Raw genomic sequence first — 18,490 nt, 5'->3', positions numbered from 1 at the left:
CTTTTCTGTTTGATTTTCTCCCCCGGCAGAAAGTGCAAAACATGGAGAAGAATGACATCAATGCCCAGGCGTTTGTTAGAGTGCTGGCCAAGAAACCTGGCTTCAAGGAGGCAAATTTCCAGGTCAGTTTTTGGTGTTTTTGCATCTCAGTGACTCAGTCCCCCTGTCCCCCCCCCCCCCCCCCCCCCCACTCACCAGCACATCAAGCCTGTCATTCTGCATAGCACTTTTGCATTCCAGCATTGCAGTCATACATTATCTGAGTACACAAAATGATAAATATGATTGTGGCATATACACTGACTCGGAGAGTACAGACCTCCGCCAAGACATCAACTCATTTTCACCCTTACACGTATGCAATTTCCCAAAATAGAAGCCTTTTGTTTACATCATTGCATGGCGCCTTGCCTGACAGAGCGCACGCTTCAGTGCATGCATGGAAACCTCAAGTATGCACAGCTTCAACCCCAAGTGTGACCTTTTGTATGCCAAAAGATGAAAAATTCTTCAAAAATCCATAAGAATTCCCAGATCACAACCAAAATTGAATGGGGTGTTCCTTGTGTCAATATCCACTTTTTATGCAAGTTGCATTTTACTCCGTACACAACTTTTTGAGTTATTTTGCAAACAGACAAACCAACGGCGATGATCACTCAACCTCCTCCTTCCTAGGTGGAGGTAATGAAATAAAAAAAACCTTGTTTTCATTGACCCTACTGCAGGTGATGAATGCCAAGATCACACTAATCGGTTTTCTCGCCGAGAAGGCACGGTTCTCCCGTCGCTGCGCCCAGGTCGTCCTCGGACCCCTCATTGACAAGGTGGGCGACATCAAGTCCGGGTCAAAGGTCAAGGAGTCGCTGACGGCCGTTGCGGAGGCGTGTTCGCTGGGGTACATTGCAGAGGAGGTGAGATTTCTTGGTCACTTAATCTCCTTGTATTTTCCTTTAGATTGGAGAAATGTGAATGCAAGTGTTTCAGTGTCACAGGTTGACCTTTGGTGAAGTATTTTTGAAAAAACAGAGAATACTTTCTGGCATAAGCATGACTCTTCCAGGATAAATTGTGTGCTGTAAGCTGAACTGAGATTTTTTGTGTGCTCTATCACTATTTTATTTTTTCATTGCTACCTTCAGGCCACATCATATGCATTTGACAAGCAGAAGAACCCCAAGAACCAAGCTGAGTTTCTCACCTGGTTTGCACAGGCCATCCAGGAATTTGGGTTTTCATCGTAAGTATTCTACCTTTGCTGTTATTTCCACATAGAACTGAATGTAACTTGTAACTCTCTTAATGACTTAATTCTGACTTCACCCTTATTACATTAAACAAGAGATGCAGAGTGCAATTCTCTGTGACAGTTCTGAATATTTTGCTTTCTAAATTCCATTGAATGTATGTATTTTGAAATGTTTTTTGCACCTTCATTAGAAATTCAACAATTTTCCTGTTCTGTTTTCTGTCAAGTTGCTGTTGTATTTAGATACTGTATGTATATATAATGATAGATTTTTCCTATTTGTGTGGAAAGTGACAAAAAAGTTATCAGTGGCTTGTCACAATTTGTGCCAATTTCCAAGTAACAGAGATGGATAAGCAACATATTATGGTGTATGCAATGTTTTAAGTGCAATTAAACTTCAGGAATGAAAGCTAATTTTCCTTCGATTCGTTGCACCACTTTTCAAGATGTTTAGTGAAACAATGTCAGACATTCTTCCAGTGAGGCATGAAATGAATGTGAGTAGGCATACCAAAAAAAGAAGAAAGAATGAAGTGAATATATGTCTGAATAAGAGAATATCAAAATCTCTCTGATGTGGGAATTGTTTTTGCCCAATGAAATGCATGTAACACACTGATATCTCCCTTATTGCTGTGTGGAATCTCCCTGACTTGCATGTGGGAATGTTGACAGACTGCTCTTCATATTTTTGTGTGGTCATGTTTTGTTAGAAGTTGAGGAAGAGGAAAGAGGAATCATAGGCATCATTTTTCGCAGAATATGGTAATTGCGACTATCTAGCTATGAAAGAGATGTAAGAGTTATTAAAAACTCAGGGCATGTACATTATAACTTTTATATCCCCCCCTACACTGTTCCAGAGTAAACGTAAAGCCTCTCATTGCGTTCATCAAGAAGGCGCTCGCAGCGGTCAACCCACAGGTCCGCACATCAGCCATCACCCTCCTTGGCGTGATATACATGTACATGGGCGCCACTCTTCGCATGCTCTTCGACGGCGAGAAGGCCGCCCTCCTATCGCAGATGGATGCGGAGTTTGAAAAGGTTCGTGCGTTTCCCCCTGTTTCTATGAGACTCACTGGGGAGTGGGTTTAATGTATGCAAAATACTGAATAATGTCTTAATGTGTATAACTTCACATGATCTTTTGTTGTGGTCCTACACAATAGGATAGTAATATGCAAGTTTGTTTGCTTTTGTTGGTTCTGTTATTGTTGTGCGCACCATTGTTATGCCATGTTCTGTTGCGTATTTGATGCATATCATTTTTTTTTTGTGACGCTTGAGCGTGGGACAGCACAATCAAATGAAATCAAATAAGGTGCAACAATCAGATTACATAATTACAGAGAGTTTGGGGAAGCATTGAGAGAATTTTGAGACTTTTTCTTCGTAGGAGCATTAGATTTCCAAGAATATATTTGACTAGGCAGGCTTACATTTTTTGTGACACATGGCTTTGCTGCAAAGATTTACTCCAGGTGACCTTTTTATACCCCCGCCAAACGAAGTTTGAAGGGGGTATATAGGAATCAGCGGACGGTCGGGTGGTCGGTCGGGCGGTCGGTCGGGCGGCCGGGCGGTCGGTCGGGCGGTCGGGCGGTCGGTCCGTTGCAAATCTTGCGTCGCGAACTACTTCCTCAGTTTTCAACCGATTCCCATAAAACTTGGCACAGATGTGTGCCTTGGGTTGTAGATGTGCAAGACGTATTTTTTGACAGTACCCAAAAGTACGTTGCCATGGTAACGGCATATTATGGGCAAAAATGGGTACAAATCTTGCGTCGCGAACTCCTCCCACAGTTTTTGATCAATTTTTATGAAATTAGGTACAGATGTTCATCTGAATATGTTAATGTGCAAGACACATATTTCCGCAGTGGCAAAAAGTGCGTTGCCATGGTAACGGCATGTTATTGGTAAAATATAGGGCAAAATGCTTCATGGCAAAACTGCTTCATCAGTGTTCTTCCAATTCTCATGGAATTCATATTGAATGTTTGTCTTAGGATATAGGTCAGCATGACACATTTCTTGACAGTGACAAAAAGTATGTTGCCATGGTAACAGCTCACATATTATGAGCCAAAATGATGGAAAATTTTGTGTTGCAAACTACTTCCTCAGTTTTTGCCCAATTTCCATGAAACTTGGTACAGATGTGTGCCTTTGGTTGTAGATGTGCAAGACGCATTTTTGACAGTACCAAAAAGTATGTTGCCATGGTAACGGCATATTAATGGCAGAAGATCAAGGAAAGATCTTGCGGATTTAACTACTTCCTCAGTTTTTTGACCAAAGCTTATAAAATGTGGCACACACCTTGATCTTGGTGGGAAGATGTGGAAGACATAGTTTTCGGACATGTCGGAAGCTGTGTTGCCATGGTAACGGGATATAAATGGCAGAAGATCAAGGAAAGATCTTGCGGATTGAACTACTTCCTCTGTATTCGACTGAAGCTCATGAAATGTGGCACACACATTGGTCTTGGTGGGAAGATGTGCAAGACATATTTTTTGGACGTGTCGGAAGCTGCGTTGCCATGGTAACGGCATATTAATGGCGGAAGATCAAGGAAAGATCTTGTGGATTGAACTACTTCCTCAGTTTTTGACAAAAGCTTATGAAATGTGGCACACATAATAGTCTTGGTGGGAAGATGTGCAAGACATATTTTTCGGACGTGTCGGAAGCTGCGTTGCCATGGTAACGGCATTTAAATGGCAGAAGATCAAGGAAAGATCATTCCTTGGGTAAGACTGTCGTCACGGGGCGGGGGTATTAATCACCTTAAGTGATATTTCTAGTTGTGCTCTGACATTGGTGCAGCTTTCTGAGCCGTTTCATTGGCTTTCTGTGTATTTATTTACAGTAATGTAAACAGGACAAGCTGACTCTAATTGCAGCAATGCAAAAGTCCCACATGAAGATGCCTGTGATACAAAAGGTACCAGTATCTATTCAGCCCTCAGAGTACTGCCATACTGTTTAAAGGTTGCCATCCTTGCAGTTGGTTAAGACTATTAAGGAGTACAGTAGAATAGGAAATTTCTCACATTTCGCAAAACCAGAAACTAGTGTGAAAATAAAAGCATATTTTGCTTGTTATATACACTGGTGTTCAGTGTCTTTGATTCTGCGGAATTGTAAACATGCAAAATTTGTCTTACAAGACCAAGCGTAAAAAATCACTCCCATGAAAATATCCACTTTTCCAGTAACCTCCTACTAAGATGTGTCTGTTTTTCTACCAACAGATGTCTGGCCAATCACCACCCACGCCCTTCAGAGGGGCGGCGGCCAAGAAAGCCAGCGAGGAGGATGACGATGACGAAGATGATGAGGATGAAGAAGACGGAGGGGGAGGAGGAGGAGGCGGGATGAACGTGGCGGACCTCGTGCCGAGGGTGGACATCTCGTCCCAGATCACGCCGGGACTCATCGACGAGATGGCCGACAGCAAGTGGAAGATCCGAGGGGAGGCCCTGGATAAGGTTTGCAATTCCTTCTTTCCCTTCCTCAAATTGGCAAATTGGCAACTCGGTACTTGGTTGCAATTGATTAACAGTTTGCCCTTAGATTGCCCTCGGGGCTCAGTTGCTCAACACGTCTCATAAAGTTTTGATCTCATTTTGTTTTAGATGCTATGACATCACAGACTTTACCCAGTATGAAGAAAAAAAAAAACCCACATAGATATTTGGCTTGTTGCATTTTTTAATTGCAGGTAGCACTGTAGTATTACAAACTTACACTCATTGCAGCAAAAATGACGAGAAAAAATTGTTGTAATTCTGAATATGTTACCTGCAGAATCGTGACATGAATACTTAGAAATGTGAAAATAAATTTTTTGACAAAGAAATGCTACATTTTTTATTATGAAAGGCAAAATGAATCATATACAAGCCGTGTTTGAAGCATTGTTATCATGAAGGCTCTTGTCCAGTTCTCACTTTTGACGATGAAAAATTGACTGATTTTCAGATAGCTACAAATTTGTTCTTATCCATCCTTTATTCTCAACTTATTATCTATTAGTTGCACTTATACTCTTGTGTTTATTGAAAAAAAAAAGAAAGTCATCTCCCCTGTAGTCCCACTGCTTTATATTGGTGTATGTCTGTCATCACACAGGTTGAAGGTATCCTAAAAGAAGCCAAGTTCATCACACCCAACCTTGGGGACTTGCCAGCAGCACTCAAGGCCCGGCTAGGAGAATCCAACAAGAACCTTGTAAGAAATCCTTTGTAATTCTTTCAAGCATCAGTGCAGATTTTGCAAGCCCCTTCGAAAAATAGAGACAAAAGCAAAGCGGAGAAGAGTGTATTACCCCATTGATAGGACTACCATACTGTCAATCAAATATGGTTCTTATTCTATCATCCAATCTCTTCTTTTTCTTATTTGGTATTTATGTGTGTGTATTGTTGTTTTTTTTCAAGTTACATATGTAGTCACAGGACTACACTAAAGTGTTTTGTCATTAGATATATCATCATGATGTCAGCATAATTACAAGTGTGCATTTTTGTTCTTGCAAGTTACCCTCTTTCCTTTGCTGGACTCGTGTCTGTCATATTTTATTTCTGTATAGATTAAACACCCTTCCCGCCCCCATCCCCAATATCAAAGGGCAAACTTTCTTGCCTACTCAGTTATTGCTTTCAGTGTAAGACGTTAAAATGGTCAAGTATGAATTCAGAAATCACCACATCAAGAAGGGGAGGCACGGTGGTCTCTTCATTGTCAATTTTCCCCAGTTTGTGACGTAAATATTTCAGTGAGTAAGGATTTGATGTTTCATCTCGCTCCTGTCATCCCTAGGCACAAACCACCGCCAACATCCTAGCAACAATCGCCACGGCGATGGGGCCGGCTTCCAAGCAGTACGTGAAGACATTCGCAGCTGGGTTACTCCTGCTGTGTGGAGATAGCAAGGTCTGTGTTTTTAATCTTTGTCGGAATTCTGCTTTTCAGATCCCCTTTTTTTAATCGAATATCATTCAGTTATGATACATGTCAAAATCAGGGCAGTACTGGCAAGTCTACTTCTTTGCAGCAAAAGTATGCAGAAGTGAATTAAACACGTGAGTGTAACAAGAAGAATGTAACATAATAGAGAATGTAAAACTGCACAGTAGTGTTGCATTACTTCTGTGTGCTGTAGGAGGATAGGCAGCTGATGAAGTTTGAATTATTCCAGAGTGCGATGACTGTAATTTTAAACAAATGTTGAAAAATGTTGAATTGTTTTTCTTTTTTCAAAACAGCATAATTTAGATTTTATTGTACAGTAATGATTTGATAAACTTTGATGTTGAGAGATGCAGTGTTTAAAAAAAAGAAAAAAAAAGAAAAGATGAAGTGGAAGTATTGTCATATCTTTTGTGAATCATATTATGGGTCATCAAAAAATGTTGCATATTTTCAAGAATCTTCAGGATTAAAAGAGGCCGTATACAATGAACAAGTAGAAGAAGAAGAGTTGCGTAGTTATTTCTGAGAATATCCACTACCTGAAGCTTCTACAATGTGTGAAGATAGTAAAAGTGTTTAGAAATGCATTATAGCGTTGTTAGGAAAGTAAGAAATAATCTTCATTGCTTTCTTCGCTGCTTTCTTAGCCTTCTGTGAGAGCGGCCGCCATAGCAGCTCTCACGGCGTGGGAAGAACAGACCGGTCTGGCCCCATTCATCGAGGACGAAATCCTCCTTTCTGTGCTGGCCAAAGAGAAGCCAGTGCTCAGAGCAGAGGTAGGTCAGAGCGATATGTTGACTGACATGAGGGAAAACATGTGAGTTATATCATCCAGCTTTCCTGATAAGATCAATGAATGTGAGGGATAAATCCACATCAAGGTCAATCCATTGTGCATTGTTTGAGTGTGAAGTATTCCCCCAAGAAGAAGCATAATTGATATACTTGTATAGTGAACTAGGTCTAGTTTAGAGGAAACAATTGAATGATACAGTGGACTCCTGTCATAACAAAGTCCTCGGGACCGGCAGTTTTCTTTCGTTTTATCGAAATTTTGTTATAACCGAACAAATAAACAAAAAAACGTAGAGCGGTTGATGTTGCGGCCTGAATCTTTACTTCGTTGTAACCGGAATTTCGTTATAACCGTGTTCGTTATAACGGGAGTGCACTGTAGAAAAAAAAAAGCTTCATGGGCAAGTGAAGCTAAGTGTCTGAGCACATAAAGACTTGACTTGAGATGGCTTGCCAACTTCACAGCCAGGTCTAGTTTAAAGGGATTATTACTGGATGCTTATGAAAAGAACGGTGCGAGTTGAGTGACATGCCTGGAAATGTAAAGGATTGACCCCCCACTCCACTCTGCTCTAATACCTCCAGATCTTTGGCTGGCTGGAGACGAAGATGGGCAAGTACCGGTCGCTGCCCGCCGACCTGGCCCAGTGCACCCCGCACCTGTTCGCCGGCCTCGAGGACCGGAGTGCCGACGTGCGGAAGAACGCCACCGCTGTCCTCCCGCTCTTCATGATGCACCTGTCGTACGAGAAGATGGTCAAGATGACCGGCAAGTTAAAGGTACACGCCTCGTCGAATGTCTTACATGTTGTTGGAGGTCTCTGGACAATTACCTGAGACCCTGCCCCTGACCCTAACAGTAATTGTAATCATGAACCTTATCCTAACCCTAACCCAAACTCTAACCCTAAACCTAACCCGAACGCTAATCTTTAGCCGGGGGGGGGGGGGGGGGGGGGGGGGGGGGTTAATTGCCCTGATATGATTGTAGGAGTTTACCCACAAAGTTTTGCTGTGTCCATACATGTAAATTACATAGAAATATGTTTACATTCGATGAATATACTTAAACTGATGTAGTCATTGACTTCTCTATTCTGTCAGAGATAGGGTTGACTAAATATTTATCAGGTGCAACTCTTTCTGAAAAAAAGAAGAAAAAAAATCCTTATAGTTTGCAGTACCCAATGACTTTTTGTGAATGGTGTAGGTGCTAACCTCCCTTTCCCATTTCCATCACCATGCAAGTTTTAAACCAACACATAAAAAGTAATTCTCTGTACGTTTTTGCCCCCATTTTTGTCTCGCCACGGCAGCCTTCCTCCAAGCAGCAGGTGATGGGTATCATGGAGAAGCAGCGCCCCAACATTCCCGCCAAGCCAGGCAAGCCGGCCTCCTCCAAGGCGGCCAAGAAGGAGAAGGAGAAGGAGAGTGCGCGCCCCGCCACGGCGGCAGCGGCTGCCCCGCCCACTGAGGAACCTGAGAAGAAGAAAGAGGCGGCGCCCTCCTCCAAGAGACCCAAGACGGCTCCAGCAAAGGTCAGTGAGCACGCCAGGCTCCCCTTATCACTTGACAGCCCCTTGTTACAACAACAAGTGGCAGCTTGCATTGATTGTGGTCACCATGGCAACAGTCAGACAACAACCAATAAGCTTTTAGCATTTGAGTGTTTGCCCTTTTTCTTGCAATACTTGCCCCTTTCTATAATTTGTGGATTAACCTCTTATAAGACAGTCACTAGTGTCTTTTGTGATGATAGACGGTAATGACAGCCATTCATACTAGAATGGCAACTTCAGTTGTAGCAACAGCCGATCAGGAGGCGGCATTCTTGTCGTTGCCATGACACTTGCCTTTGTAGCAAGAGTTGCTGGGTAACCCATAAAGTGATGGTGTCTACTGCGTATGGCTCATGTACTGATATATTTTTGGTATTGTTTTTCTATCGAGATTGAGGCAGTTTGTTGCAATAAGTCAAACTTTATTCTTACGGCAGAATTTGCAGTGATTGGGTCTACTTGCAACCCAGTTGTCCTGATGATCCGTGGAAATTGTCACAATGTGTTCAAATATTAATCTGTAGAAGAAGGTCTTGCTGAAAAATAGTTGTATGAGAAGGATGAGATGCATTGCGCCATTTCATCATTTCCAGCTGTGCAGTCATTACAGCAGGGGAATGTCTTTAGGTCAAATCTATTTCTTTCCTTCATTTGAAGTTCTTTTTCTTGCACTGCTGTTTATTTTGCTTGTTATCTTCTTTATCACATTTAAGTAGTCGTAGTTGCACAGCCAATATGTTTGTTTCTATTCCTATGTCATTTCTGTCTTACACTTGTATGTCTCTGTTCTTCTATCTTGCATATGTGTGTGCTCTCTGAATTCTGACATTTCTGCAAGCTGATTTGACAATGCTGGCAAATATAATAAAAAAAAATGTTTTCACAAAAATCAGCAGGGTTGAAATTGCAGCAAGGTGATATTAGAATTTTGATAAAACTTACCTCAAGAGAAATCATTGGAGATTTGATTATGATGAGATATCCAGTGTCATGAGAGATCAGAATTCTTCAAAATCTGCTTGAAATATAGAATTGTAATAAAAAGACATGATTGTCATATATTGGAGTGATTTCTCGTCCTATTTGGTGAGCTGGTTGAAAGACAAAAGAACTCCCAAAATACCTCCTTATCATTCATATAACTCTGTGTATTCAGTCCCATGTACTTTCTTTTGTGGGAGAGATGGCATTCTTGGTTAGGGAGTACCCGATCCTGCTTGTAACTTTTAATTTGCCGGCTGCATTTTGCCTGTTTTTGTCACACATGTCTGTGCCATTCCTTCTATTGCTTTCCCTGTCTTCTCTTTCCTTCATCCAGTCAGTGCCAAATGACACTGGCTCCAACAGCAGCGTGTCGAGCTCCGCGAGCAGCGCTCTGACACACGAGGGCGCCGCGCCAAACGGCGCGGGAGGCAAGGCCAAGCCCAGTAAAGCTCCGCAGTCGCAGGGCAAGGGGAAGGTAGAGCGGATGATAAAATGAGAATGCAGTCGGTGGCCCCTGCCTGCCTGCCTGCCTGCATGCCTTCATGGTTTACTGTTATATCAGTCATACATACTTAACCCATCCTAACTGTGGGAGCTGGTGGGGTTGGGGGAGGGGTGAGATGGGGGGGGGGGGGGGGTCACAGCTACCGCTCTTTTAGTCACTTGGCTTTGCCATGTAGTGCGGTCTCTGCACATGAAATACTAACATTTCAACTTCGTTCAATGACATGTTACCATTTCAGCTTCATTTAATATCATGAAATGAATTACTAGCTTTAAAACTTCACAACATAAAATGCTGTTATTTTGCCTTCACAAAATGAAATGTGAGCATTTCAGCTTTATTGAGTACAATGTATTTATGTGAATTTACAACTTCATTTCACATTTATTAGAGATAGTAATACTTCTATTCGTATGGGAAATAATCGTTCATATCATTCAAGTTTTGTATACTGGAACTGGTACAGTATATTGCTATTGTGTATGTAATCTATCTGACAATCCTTAGGGTCTCCTTTGCAAATGAAATGCTAACTTCATTGTACATAATCATCTGAGATAATTCTAGATATCACATACCTTAAGTTGAGTGGAACTGGGGCTTGTAATGCTGTATATATCTGACTATCCAAATGGGGTCACTTCTGCCACTCAAAGGCATATATTTCAACTTTATTCTAAACTTCTCTTTGTCATATCACAAAGCTCTGTACTGTGGAACTGGGACATACTGTAGGTGTATATGCATTTCTCTATCTTTGAAGTATTCAATAGGGAGCAGAGTGTGTGTGTATATATCTATTCTATTGTAACTCTAAAATGCAAACCGTAATTTGCTTAATTTATCACCTCTCTCTTCTTGCTTTTATGAGACAGAGCAAAAACACAGGCAACATATAACGCACACTTGCAGTTGGCATATAAATATCATTCTGTAATATATCCTTACAGCTGAATTATGCATTGATAGAAACTCAGACCATCACACAGTATTATAGATGTAAAAAAGTAGAAAATGTGGAAAATGTAATGAAAGCTGAAATCTATAAAACAATGAAACAACCAGAGATGGAACAATTGACATTAAGTTATGTTTGTTCATATTTTTGCTTTCCTTATCCTGTCAGAAACGTTTGAGAGAGATTTTTTTTTTTCTCATTTACATAAGTATTTGACTTTTGAAAAAAAATGCAGACACAGCCCTAAGTAGCAAATAATAACATAAATGGAAAAGTATGTGATTCCAAGATGAATTGAATGGTCGCAAACTTTTTATACAAAGGAGGGCTTTAAGCAAGCCAAATGATGAGAAAGAAGGAAAAAATATACACAGTCTAGGTTATTATTGATTCAAAATTTCACCTAGAGACTTTATGTGCATAGTGCACACATGAGGGTAGATGTGTGCATGGTTGTGTGTGTGTTTGTGCATAGAAGCATGTTGGTATTTCTGCACACAGACGTGCAGATACTTGAGTTGTGTCTGTGGCTAAGTTAGTTTAGTATTATTCAAGTACATGTAGTGTAACTGTAAACCTGGGTCTTTTTCCCTGTTGTATTTAAGATGTCCCTTTGCCAATCATTTCAATTAGTGTGATGATGAAGTTTTGAAGATCATGAGCAACAACTTGGTACGATCTGCTCAGTTTGAAATGAAACGCAGGAAAGATAAAAATGTTGCAGATACGGGTGGATGACAAACATTTCTGATTGAAGGGACCTTCCATTCTAAACGCTATCATAGGAATGGGCAAAAAACAACAACGAAATATATTGCAGAAAAAAAATACCATTTATGTTCATATTACAGAAGATAACACATGTGAACAAGGGCCAGACTTTGAAGTAGGACCACTTTGGGATATATTCTGACAGTTGATTTTACAAACTTTTTACAAACTTCATGCGAGTAATGTTTTGCGCTCTGCAGAGTGAGATGAATTTCACATGTTTTTAATCCCGCGGAATCAAGACACCGCATTGTGGTTACAATCTTGTACATAATGCGAGCAAAAATATTTGCGTCCTTTTATTTTTGTGCTAGTTTCCGGCTGCGCGAAATGCATGAAAATTTCCACATTGCGAAAATTTCCACCATTACAGTAATCTTGCGGGTATTTGGGGAGAAGTTTGCATAGATGATTATGACTTTGAGATGAGATGATCACACTGTGATCATCACTCCATGGCCGTCCGGCAGTCTTGATGTGAAACATTGTCCAAGAAGAGCAAAAGTAGAGATTTCTCGTGAGGGTTGGGAAATCTAGAGGTATGGTGCATGAGTGTCGGTAGGCTCATTTAACTGACCCATCATTTATAATCTCCATGGCGATGCTAATGATATGCAAATACACTGTACAATTCATTACAATTCGTTTGTATATTGAATGCTATTCCATGTGGATGTTGGACAGAATGGTTTACTGATATCTATGTTACATAGGGCACCAGCACATTTTTCTCCTATTCTGGGTATGTTGTTTAATATATTATTTCTTTTTTTTTAATGACTAATCATATTAGAGGAACTTATCAGTATGTAACTGTGACTTCTTTGATTGTTCTTTTTCATATCATAGATTTTGTTCATCATGAAGATTTTTTACAAATCTGTGCTCATATACTTTTGCGCAGAATATTGCTTTCTTTCAAAGAAAGCAGACGCGAGCAGCACTCGTGAAATTGCGGCAATCAAAACACAATATCTTGTGGGAGTCAAAAGTTTATTGACCTAATGTGAGGGGGTTGTAGGAAATTGAAAGTTCACAATATATTGTTTTGTGTGAATTTAAAAAGAAAGTCAATAAAAGTATGACATAACCTTTTCCCCTGTACTTATGCAGGATGTTGTGCTTGGGCATATACAATTTTTGGGTGCCATCACTTTTTAGCTAGTGATAAAAAAGTGCTTAAAACACACCAGCATTGTTAAGTTACACTCGTACATGGTGTTATAGTAAGTTATGGTCTCTGTTTGATAGTGCTTGACAAAGTTTTTGTGTATCTGTGACTCTGAACAGGGTGGAAAGGCTGCTGCCACCAAGAAGGGCAAGAAGGATGAGGATGAAGATTTGGGGCCAGCGATCGTCATGAACAAGGGCAAGGACCGCAGACTGAAGGATGAGACAGACCTCAAGGTAATAAACTCACTTTCACAGAGCTTTTTGCTCATTGGTCACTTGTGGGAGGCATTGTTTTGTTTTTCCTATCACCCACTGAAGTGAATGGTATCGCAGTCAGATGAATCTGATTTGTGTTGGTCGACTGTCAGATCAGTGTCGGATGAGTAAGGCCTGAACCAATAAGGGTAGATTGTCCGATGAATCTGATTTGTGTTGCTCGACTATCAGATCAGTGTTAGACGAGTCGGGCATGAACCAATAAGGATAGATGGTCCGATGAATCTGATTTGTTTTGGTCGATCATCAGGTCAGTGTCAGATTGGTCATGCATGATCCAATGGGGCAAAATCGCCCAATGAAGGAACTACTACTGTAAGCTCAGAGCATAGTTCGCCATCGGATGCCATTTTTGGTTGCCAGCTGAGTCAGTGTCAGCTAAGTGTTGAGTCAGTCGGACAAGTGTCGCGTCAATCTAGTCTTTGTCAAAAGTTGAGACGATAATTTCTGCAGCTGAATTCTCCCAAGACTTGATAGGTTCAGTTGCTGTTTTTTCTGGAGTTTGATTTTGCAAGTGAAATTTGTGCAGTGTCTACATACCTAAACCACATTATGTTGTGTGAAATCAGAACTCCTGTTTGTTATTTACTTAATAGCAGCAGTGTTTGTCTTTTATTTTTTTGTGTTCTGTTGAAACTTGCAGCCTTATATCTACATGGAATATAAACTGATGAATTATTTGTCAATGAGATACCTTTAAAACTTAAACTAGATAAAGGGATGTTCAAGAAATAATACTGTTGCGTTTCGGACAAGAGTCAATGAATCAATCACACCAACATAAAATTATTGCATTTACAGAGAGAACATTTATTGGCGTCTTGACTTCAGGAGGACCAAATTCAGACTGACTCCCAAACAGGAGTTTTAGCTTGGCATCATTCCCAGCCAAGTATACAAACAATTAACCAGTTGGCTACTTCCATAGTCATAGAAGAGATTAGATAAGAAACTAATACAGGTACAATCGGGCAATAGGGTGGTAATTGGAGGGAGGCATGGCTACAACGATAGGACAAAGAGACATAAAGTTGAGACTATTACAAAGGGGTGACATCAAACGTCTAGCTACTAGGGGAGGACAGGGGATAGGTTCTTGCATGGTCAGTATAGTAGATGAGAAAAGGGCTACAATTACTGCTTTATTCTAGGCACCAACACTAAGCTTGTACGTGTGTGTCTTGGTTCAATTAACACATAGGGGCTAACTAAGCCCTCCACTTTATGACTTTAGGACAAAGGATATTCAATCTGTACAAGATATATGTGTGGGAGAATACTGATAAGAATTAGGACATTGACCCTGACTATGAAGTGTAACCAGTATACAGGACAAGTTACTGACCTTAACAATACTTTAATTTCCTGCTGCCATAGCCCATTGTAATTGATCCAGAGTTTGATGTATGTGACTGTCTTTCACAGTCAAAGTGCTTTCATATGCAGTAGCTTTGGTGCTGTCAAAAAAGATCAGATTCCGTAGTTTCGCAAATGGTGTGATTGTTACTTGTGTGATGCCATATCTTTTCCTCGCGTAGATTCTAAAGTGGAATTTCACCACGCCACGGGCGGAGTACATTGAGCAGCTGAAGGACCAGATCCAGCCGTGCGTCAGCAAGGGGCTGTTTGCGCAGCTCTTCCACGCCGACTTCAAACACCACATCGCGGCCGCATCTATTCTCCTAGAGGTGAGCAGTCCGAGGAAAAATCTTGCAGATGCTGATCTTGGCACCGTTGCAGTAAATTGTAGCAAATTTATGATCAGTGGTCACTCTGCACTCAACAATGACTACCATAGAAATACTATTTCATAGACAGTCAAAGCCCAAGTCATCACTGTGGGTCGTCGTTGATTGCTGAGTTGCCAGTACGGTAATTGTCTAGTCAGCATAATTTTATGCAACAGGCCCCAGGTTCCTTACAGAAATGAACCCATCCTGGGCTTTTTGTAAGTGTTTGGCATGTTTGCTTGCTTGCTTTCTTTTCTGATTGGAAGGCATATTCCAAAACTCTGTATGCCGTGTTTGCTCGCCCATCTCTGTGGACGGTTTGCCAACTTTACAAATTTTGCTCAGACACACTACGCTGCTCTAACTGGAGAATTTACAGTGCAAACTAGTTTCTGTTGCTTTTAGGGTAAGCAGATGATGAATGGTGAACGCTTCATGATCGGTAAGATTGCATAGTGTGCATGAAAGATTACTGAACAAGGAGAGATGTTTCTCTTTAATGCCTGAAATCTTATTCATTGGGTCACTATGTTATGCTCTCCCTTTTCTCTCTCTTCCCCCCTCCACCCCTTCCACCCCTTTCACCCCCCACCTACCCCTAGGCGGTGGAGTCTCACAAAGACGCCATGAAGGCCAACGTGGACGTCCTGCTCAAGTGGGTCTCGCTGCGATTCTTCGACACCAACACCAGCGTCCTCGTCAAGGTGCTGGAGTTCATGAGGGCGCTCTTCGCCATGCTGTCGGAAGACGACTACAACCTCCTGGACCAGGAGGCTACAAGCTTCATTCCATACCTAGTGCTCAAGGTGCTGAACTTGACAACACACTTCATACATTTTTGTGCACATAAATTCACACATGGGTCTGTCTTCATAGATTTCCCAAACTGCAAAGCTTGTCCCTAGTTTTCCTTAGGCTTGGCTATCACAACACCTGATTTAAGTAAACTTTGGTCTGACCGCAAAAGCAAGATATTCTTGGAGGGACATATTTCATATTGCAAGAGTGGGAACTCTAGCTTGATTGATTCTCCTTTTGTAAAGTCTCAAAGAATTTCCATTTATCATTCCATGGATTACAATATTTCGTTTTTACATAATTGGATGTTGCCAAAGAACATGAACACGTCATCATCTTCTTGACAGTTTTGTGCTCACTGTGTAATTTGTATATGATTGTTATTATGTGATTTGGAGAGAAATATCTTAGCACATCTTCCGATAGCCACATTTGCTAAAAGTTTTGTCAGAATCTTCTTGTGGCATGTCTGTGCAGGGCTCAGCATTTGTGTTGGCTGGGTGGTCTGGGTCCACTCAAGATTGATGCTGGGCCACCAAGTTTTCAAAAAAGGTCTTCTTTAGGTGGCCCAAGTGGGCAGCTAGAAGTCAAAATGACATGTTTCCTTTTATACCAGGCCAAGATTTTGGTGGCCTGAATGGGCCACAAGAGAAAAATGTCGGTGTCAAGCTCTGGCTTATGGATACCTCAGTGACTTCCAGTGTCCTATGAGTCCTTCCGATTAGCAGCTCAGTTGCCAAAGTTTGGTTGGACCCTCTTCTCAGCGTACTTTATGTATGATTCAGTGAGTTCCAGCATCACATAAATCTTTGACCCTCGCTCCATCTTGCAGATCGGCGACCCCAAGGAGAACATCCGGAAGGACGTCAAGGCGGTCATCAAGCTACTGACCAAGGTCTATCCGGCCAGCAAGATGTTCTCCTTCCTCATGGATGGGCTGAAGTCCAAGAATGCCCGGCAGAGGACAGGTGAGATCTAACTCTGGGGTGCAGTAGGGTGCGTATGCGACCCCCTTTGGGGCCCACCTGGCAAGAAGAGCAGTGTTTTGTGGTGTGGATTGCTGTTATCCACATACTTGTGTTTGCCCCCAAAATTACTCCTTCGATGGATGACAGGGAATTGCTGCTTAACCCGTTGAGGATGGTTTGATTTTGCTACAACATGCATTTCCTATAGACACCTGTCCGAGTATACTCTGGACTCGTCCTCAACGGGTTAAAGCTTGGGTAATTTTACAATTAATGGTAATTGTACAATCGACAGTAACTGCTGGAACTCAATACTGTACTGCAGCCAGTTGAAGACGTGAAATTACTGATGATTTCTATTGATTGTTGAGTTACCATTAATTGTAAGGTTACCATAGTTTTTATGCAGTGGGACTCTTATTATTACTACTTGGTACAATCAGATCACATCACCAATAGTGTTTTTGTGAATAGAAACTCTGTTTTAAGTATTTTGATGCAATTAGAGTCATGTTGCATTCAGTGGAAATGAAAAGTACCATCTTACAAACTGGTGACTAAAGGAAGGGGGGGGGGCACTGTATTCCTTCACAAAGGGTAGACATCTTTTTGAAGCACTCTAACCATTCACCAGGTCTTTATAGGATGGTGACATGTGGTACCAAGATGGCGAACATGAACATTTACATCAAACTCTGTGTTGAATCAGCATAAAATGATCCAAATAGACATTGAGGTGCCAGTTAAAGCCAAGACAAGTGCCTGCCTCTTCACGATTAGAGCATCTCATATCAGTGCACTGATGGTGATGCCGCTGTTATATTCTTGATACAAATATTTTGAAATTGTACAGGATTCATATTTCCGTCAAGTAATGTACTCCTATTCCCATTCTCATCCTATTACATTATGATTATGACACAATGAATCTTTTGGAATATTTATCCTACCAACCAGATGATTTTTTTTTGTTGAATCAAGTGATGTACTGTTATCGCTGACATGAAAATTGTGAAGTAATGTGTGCGATGACATATTCTGTAAACCACATCAACTGGGCCTGATTGGCTTGCGAGACCATAACCTTTGACCTGTGACATGACATGGATTATTTCTGTTTGCTGCCCTCGTTGTTGCAGAGTGCCTGGACGAACTAGGCAACCTGATAGAGCTGTACGGTCTCAACGTGTGTCAGCCATCGCCGCCCAAGGCTCTGAAGGAGGTTGCGGGCCAGATCGCCGACCGAGACAACAACGTGCGGTCTGCCGCCCTCAACACCCTCGTCCAAGTCTACCAGATTGTGGGCGACGATGTCTACAAGTACATCGGCAATGTGAGTCCCAGTGCAGTGTCTTTTATTGCTCTCCGCTCTCGGGAACTTATGTCATCTGCTCGATTTTTAAAGTCAACCATGTGTAGATTTTGCATCTTGTTTGTAGCAAAGTCAATTTGATCTTGATAGATGTTGTCATTTAGTCTGATGCCATGTGATATGTTGCATTACATTGAAAGAAAAAAGAGAAAGGTGTCTTTGAGTGATGTGTGTTTATGTTTGTGTTTTTATGAGAAGAAAGAGGGAGAGAGAGGGAGAGATTGACTACTTGTAAGCAATTCAATTTTAATGTATTCAAGATTTCTGCATTGAGCCTGTTACAAATAAAATGTCTTTTTTTAAAAATCTATTTTCCGCAAACAATAAGATGTACAATCATTACATTCAAACATAAATGAACTT

General features: G+C 41.3%; 1 protein-coding gene across 1 annotated transcript in view; it reads left to right on the top strand.

Moving 5' to 3' along the window:
* Nucleotides 1-41: 41 nt before the first annotated feature.
* The window catches only part of LOC139729720 (cytoskeleton-associated protein 5-like), a 36,872-nt gene continuing 18,423 nt past the window's right edge, over nucleotides 42-18,490 (top strand). Inside the window, exons 1-15 of the mRNA XM_071640649.1 lie at nucleotides 42-122; nucleotides 729-914; nucleotides 1,143-1,240; nucleotides 2,116-2,299; nucleotides 4,516-4,752; nucleotides 5,396-5,494; nucleotides 6,086-6,199; nucleotides 6,886-7,014; nucleotides 7,619-7,813; nucleotides 8,350-8,571; nucleotides 13,101-13,217; nucleotides 14,798-14,947; nucleotides 15,592-15,795; nucleotides 16,620-16,755; nucleotides 17,895-18,088. Coding sequence (XP_071496750.1) covers nucleotides 42-122; nucleotides 729-914; nucleotides 1,143-1,240; nucleotides 2,116-2,299; nucleotides 4,516-4,752; nucleotides 5,396-5,494; nucleotides 6,086-6,199; nucleotides 6,886-7,014; nucleotides 7,619-7,813; nucleotides 8,350-8,571; nucleotides 13,101-13,217; nucleotides 14,798-14,947; nucleotides 15,592-15,795; nucleotides 16,620-16,755; nucleotides 17,895-18,088 — 2,346 coding nt within the window. The remainder of the gene's footprint in view (nucleotides 123-728; nucleotides 915-1,142; nucleotides 1,241-2,115; nucleotides 2,300-4,515; nucleotides 4,753-5,395; nucleotides 5,495-6,085; nucleotides 6,200-6,885; nucleotides 7,015-7,618; nucleotides 7,814-8,349; nucleotides 8,572-13,100; nucleotides 13,218-14,797; nucleotides 14,948-15,591; nucleotides 15,796-16,619; nucleotides 16,756-17,894; nucleotides 18,089-18,490) is intronic.

This window comes from Diadema antillarum, unplaced genomic scaffold (genome assembly GCF_040938485.1).
Source record: "Diadema antillarum isolate AM-2024a unplaced genomic scaffold, OU_Dant_1.0 seq00000251_RagTag, whole genome shotgun sequence".
In the NCBI taxonomy this organism is placed as follows: domain Eukaryota; kingdom Metazoa; phylum Echinodermata; class Echinoidea; order Diadematoida; family Diadematidae; genus Diadema; species Diadema antillarum.
The sequence above is the reverse complement of the archived record's forward strand: the minus strand, read 5'-3'. Positions and strand labels throughout refer to the sequence as shown.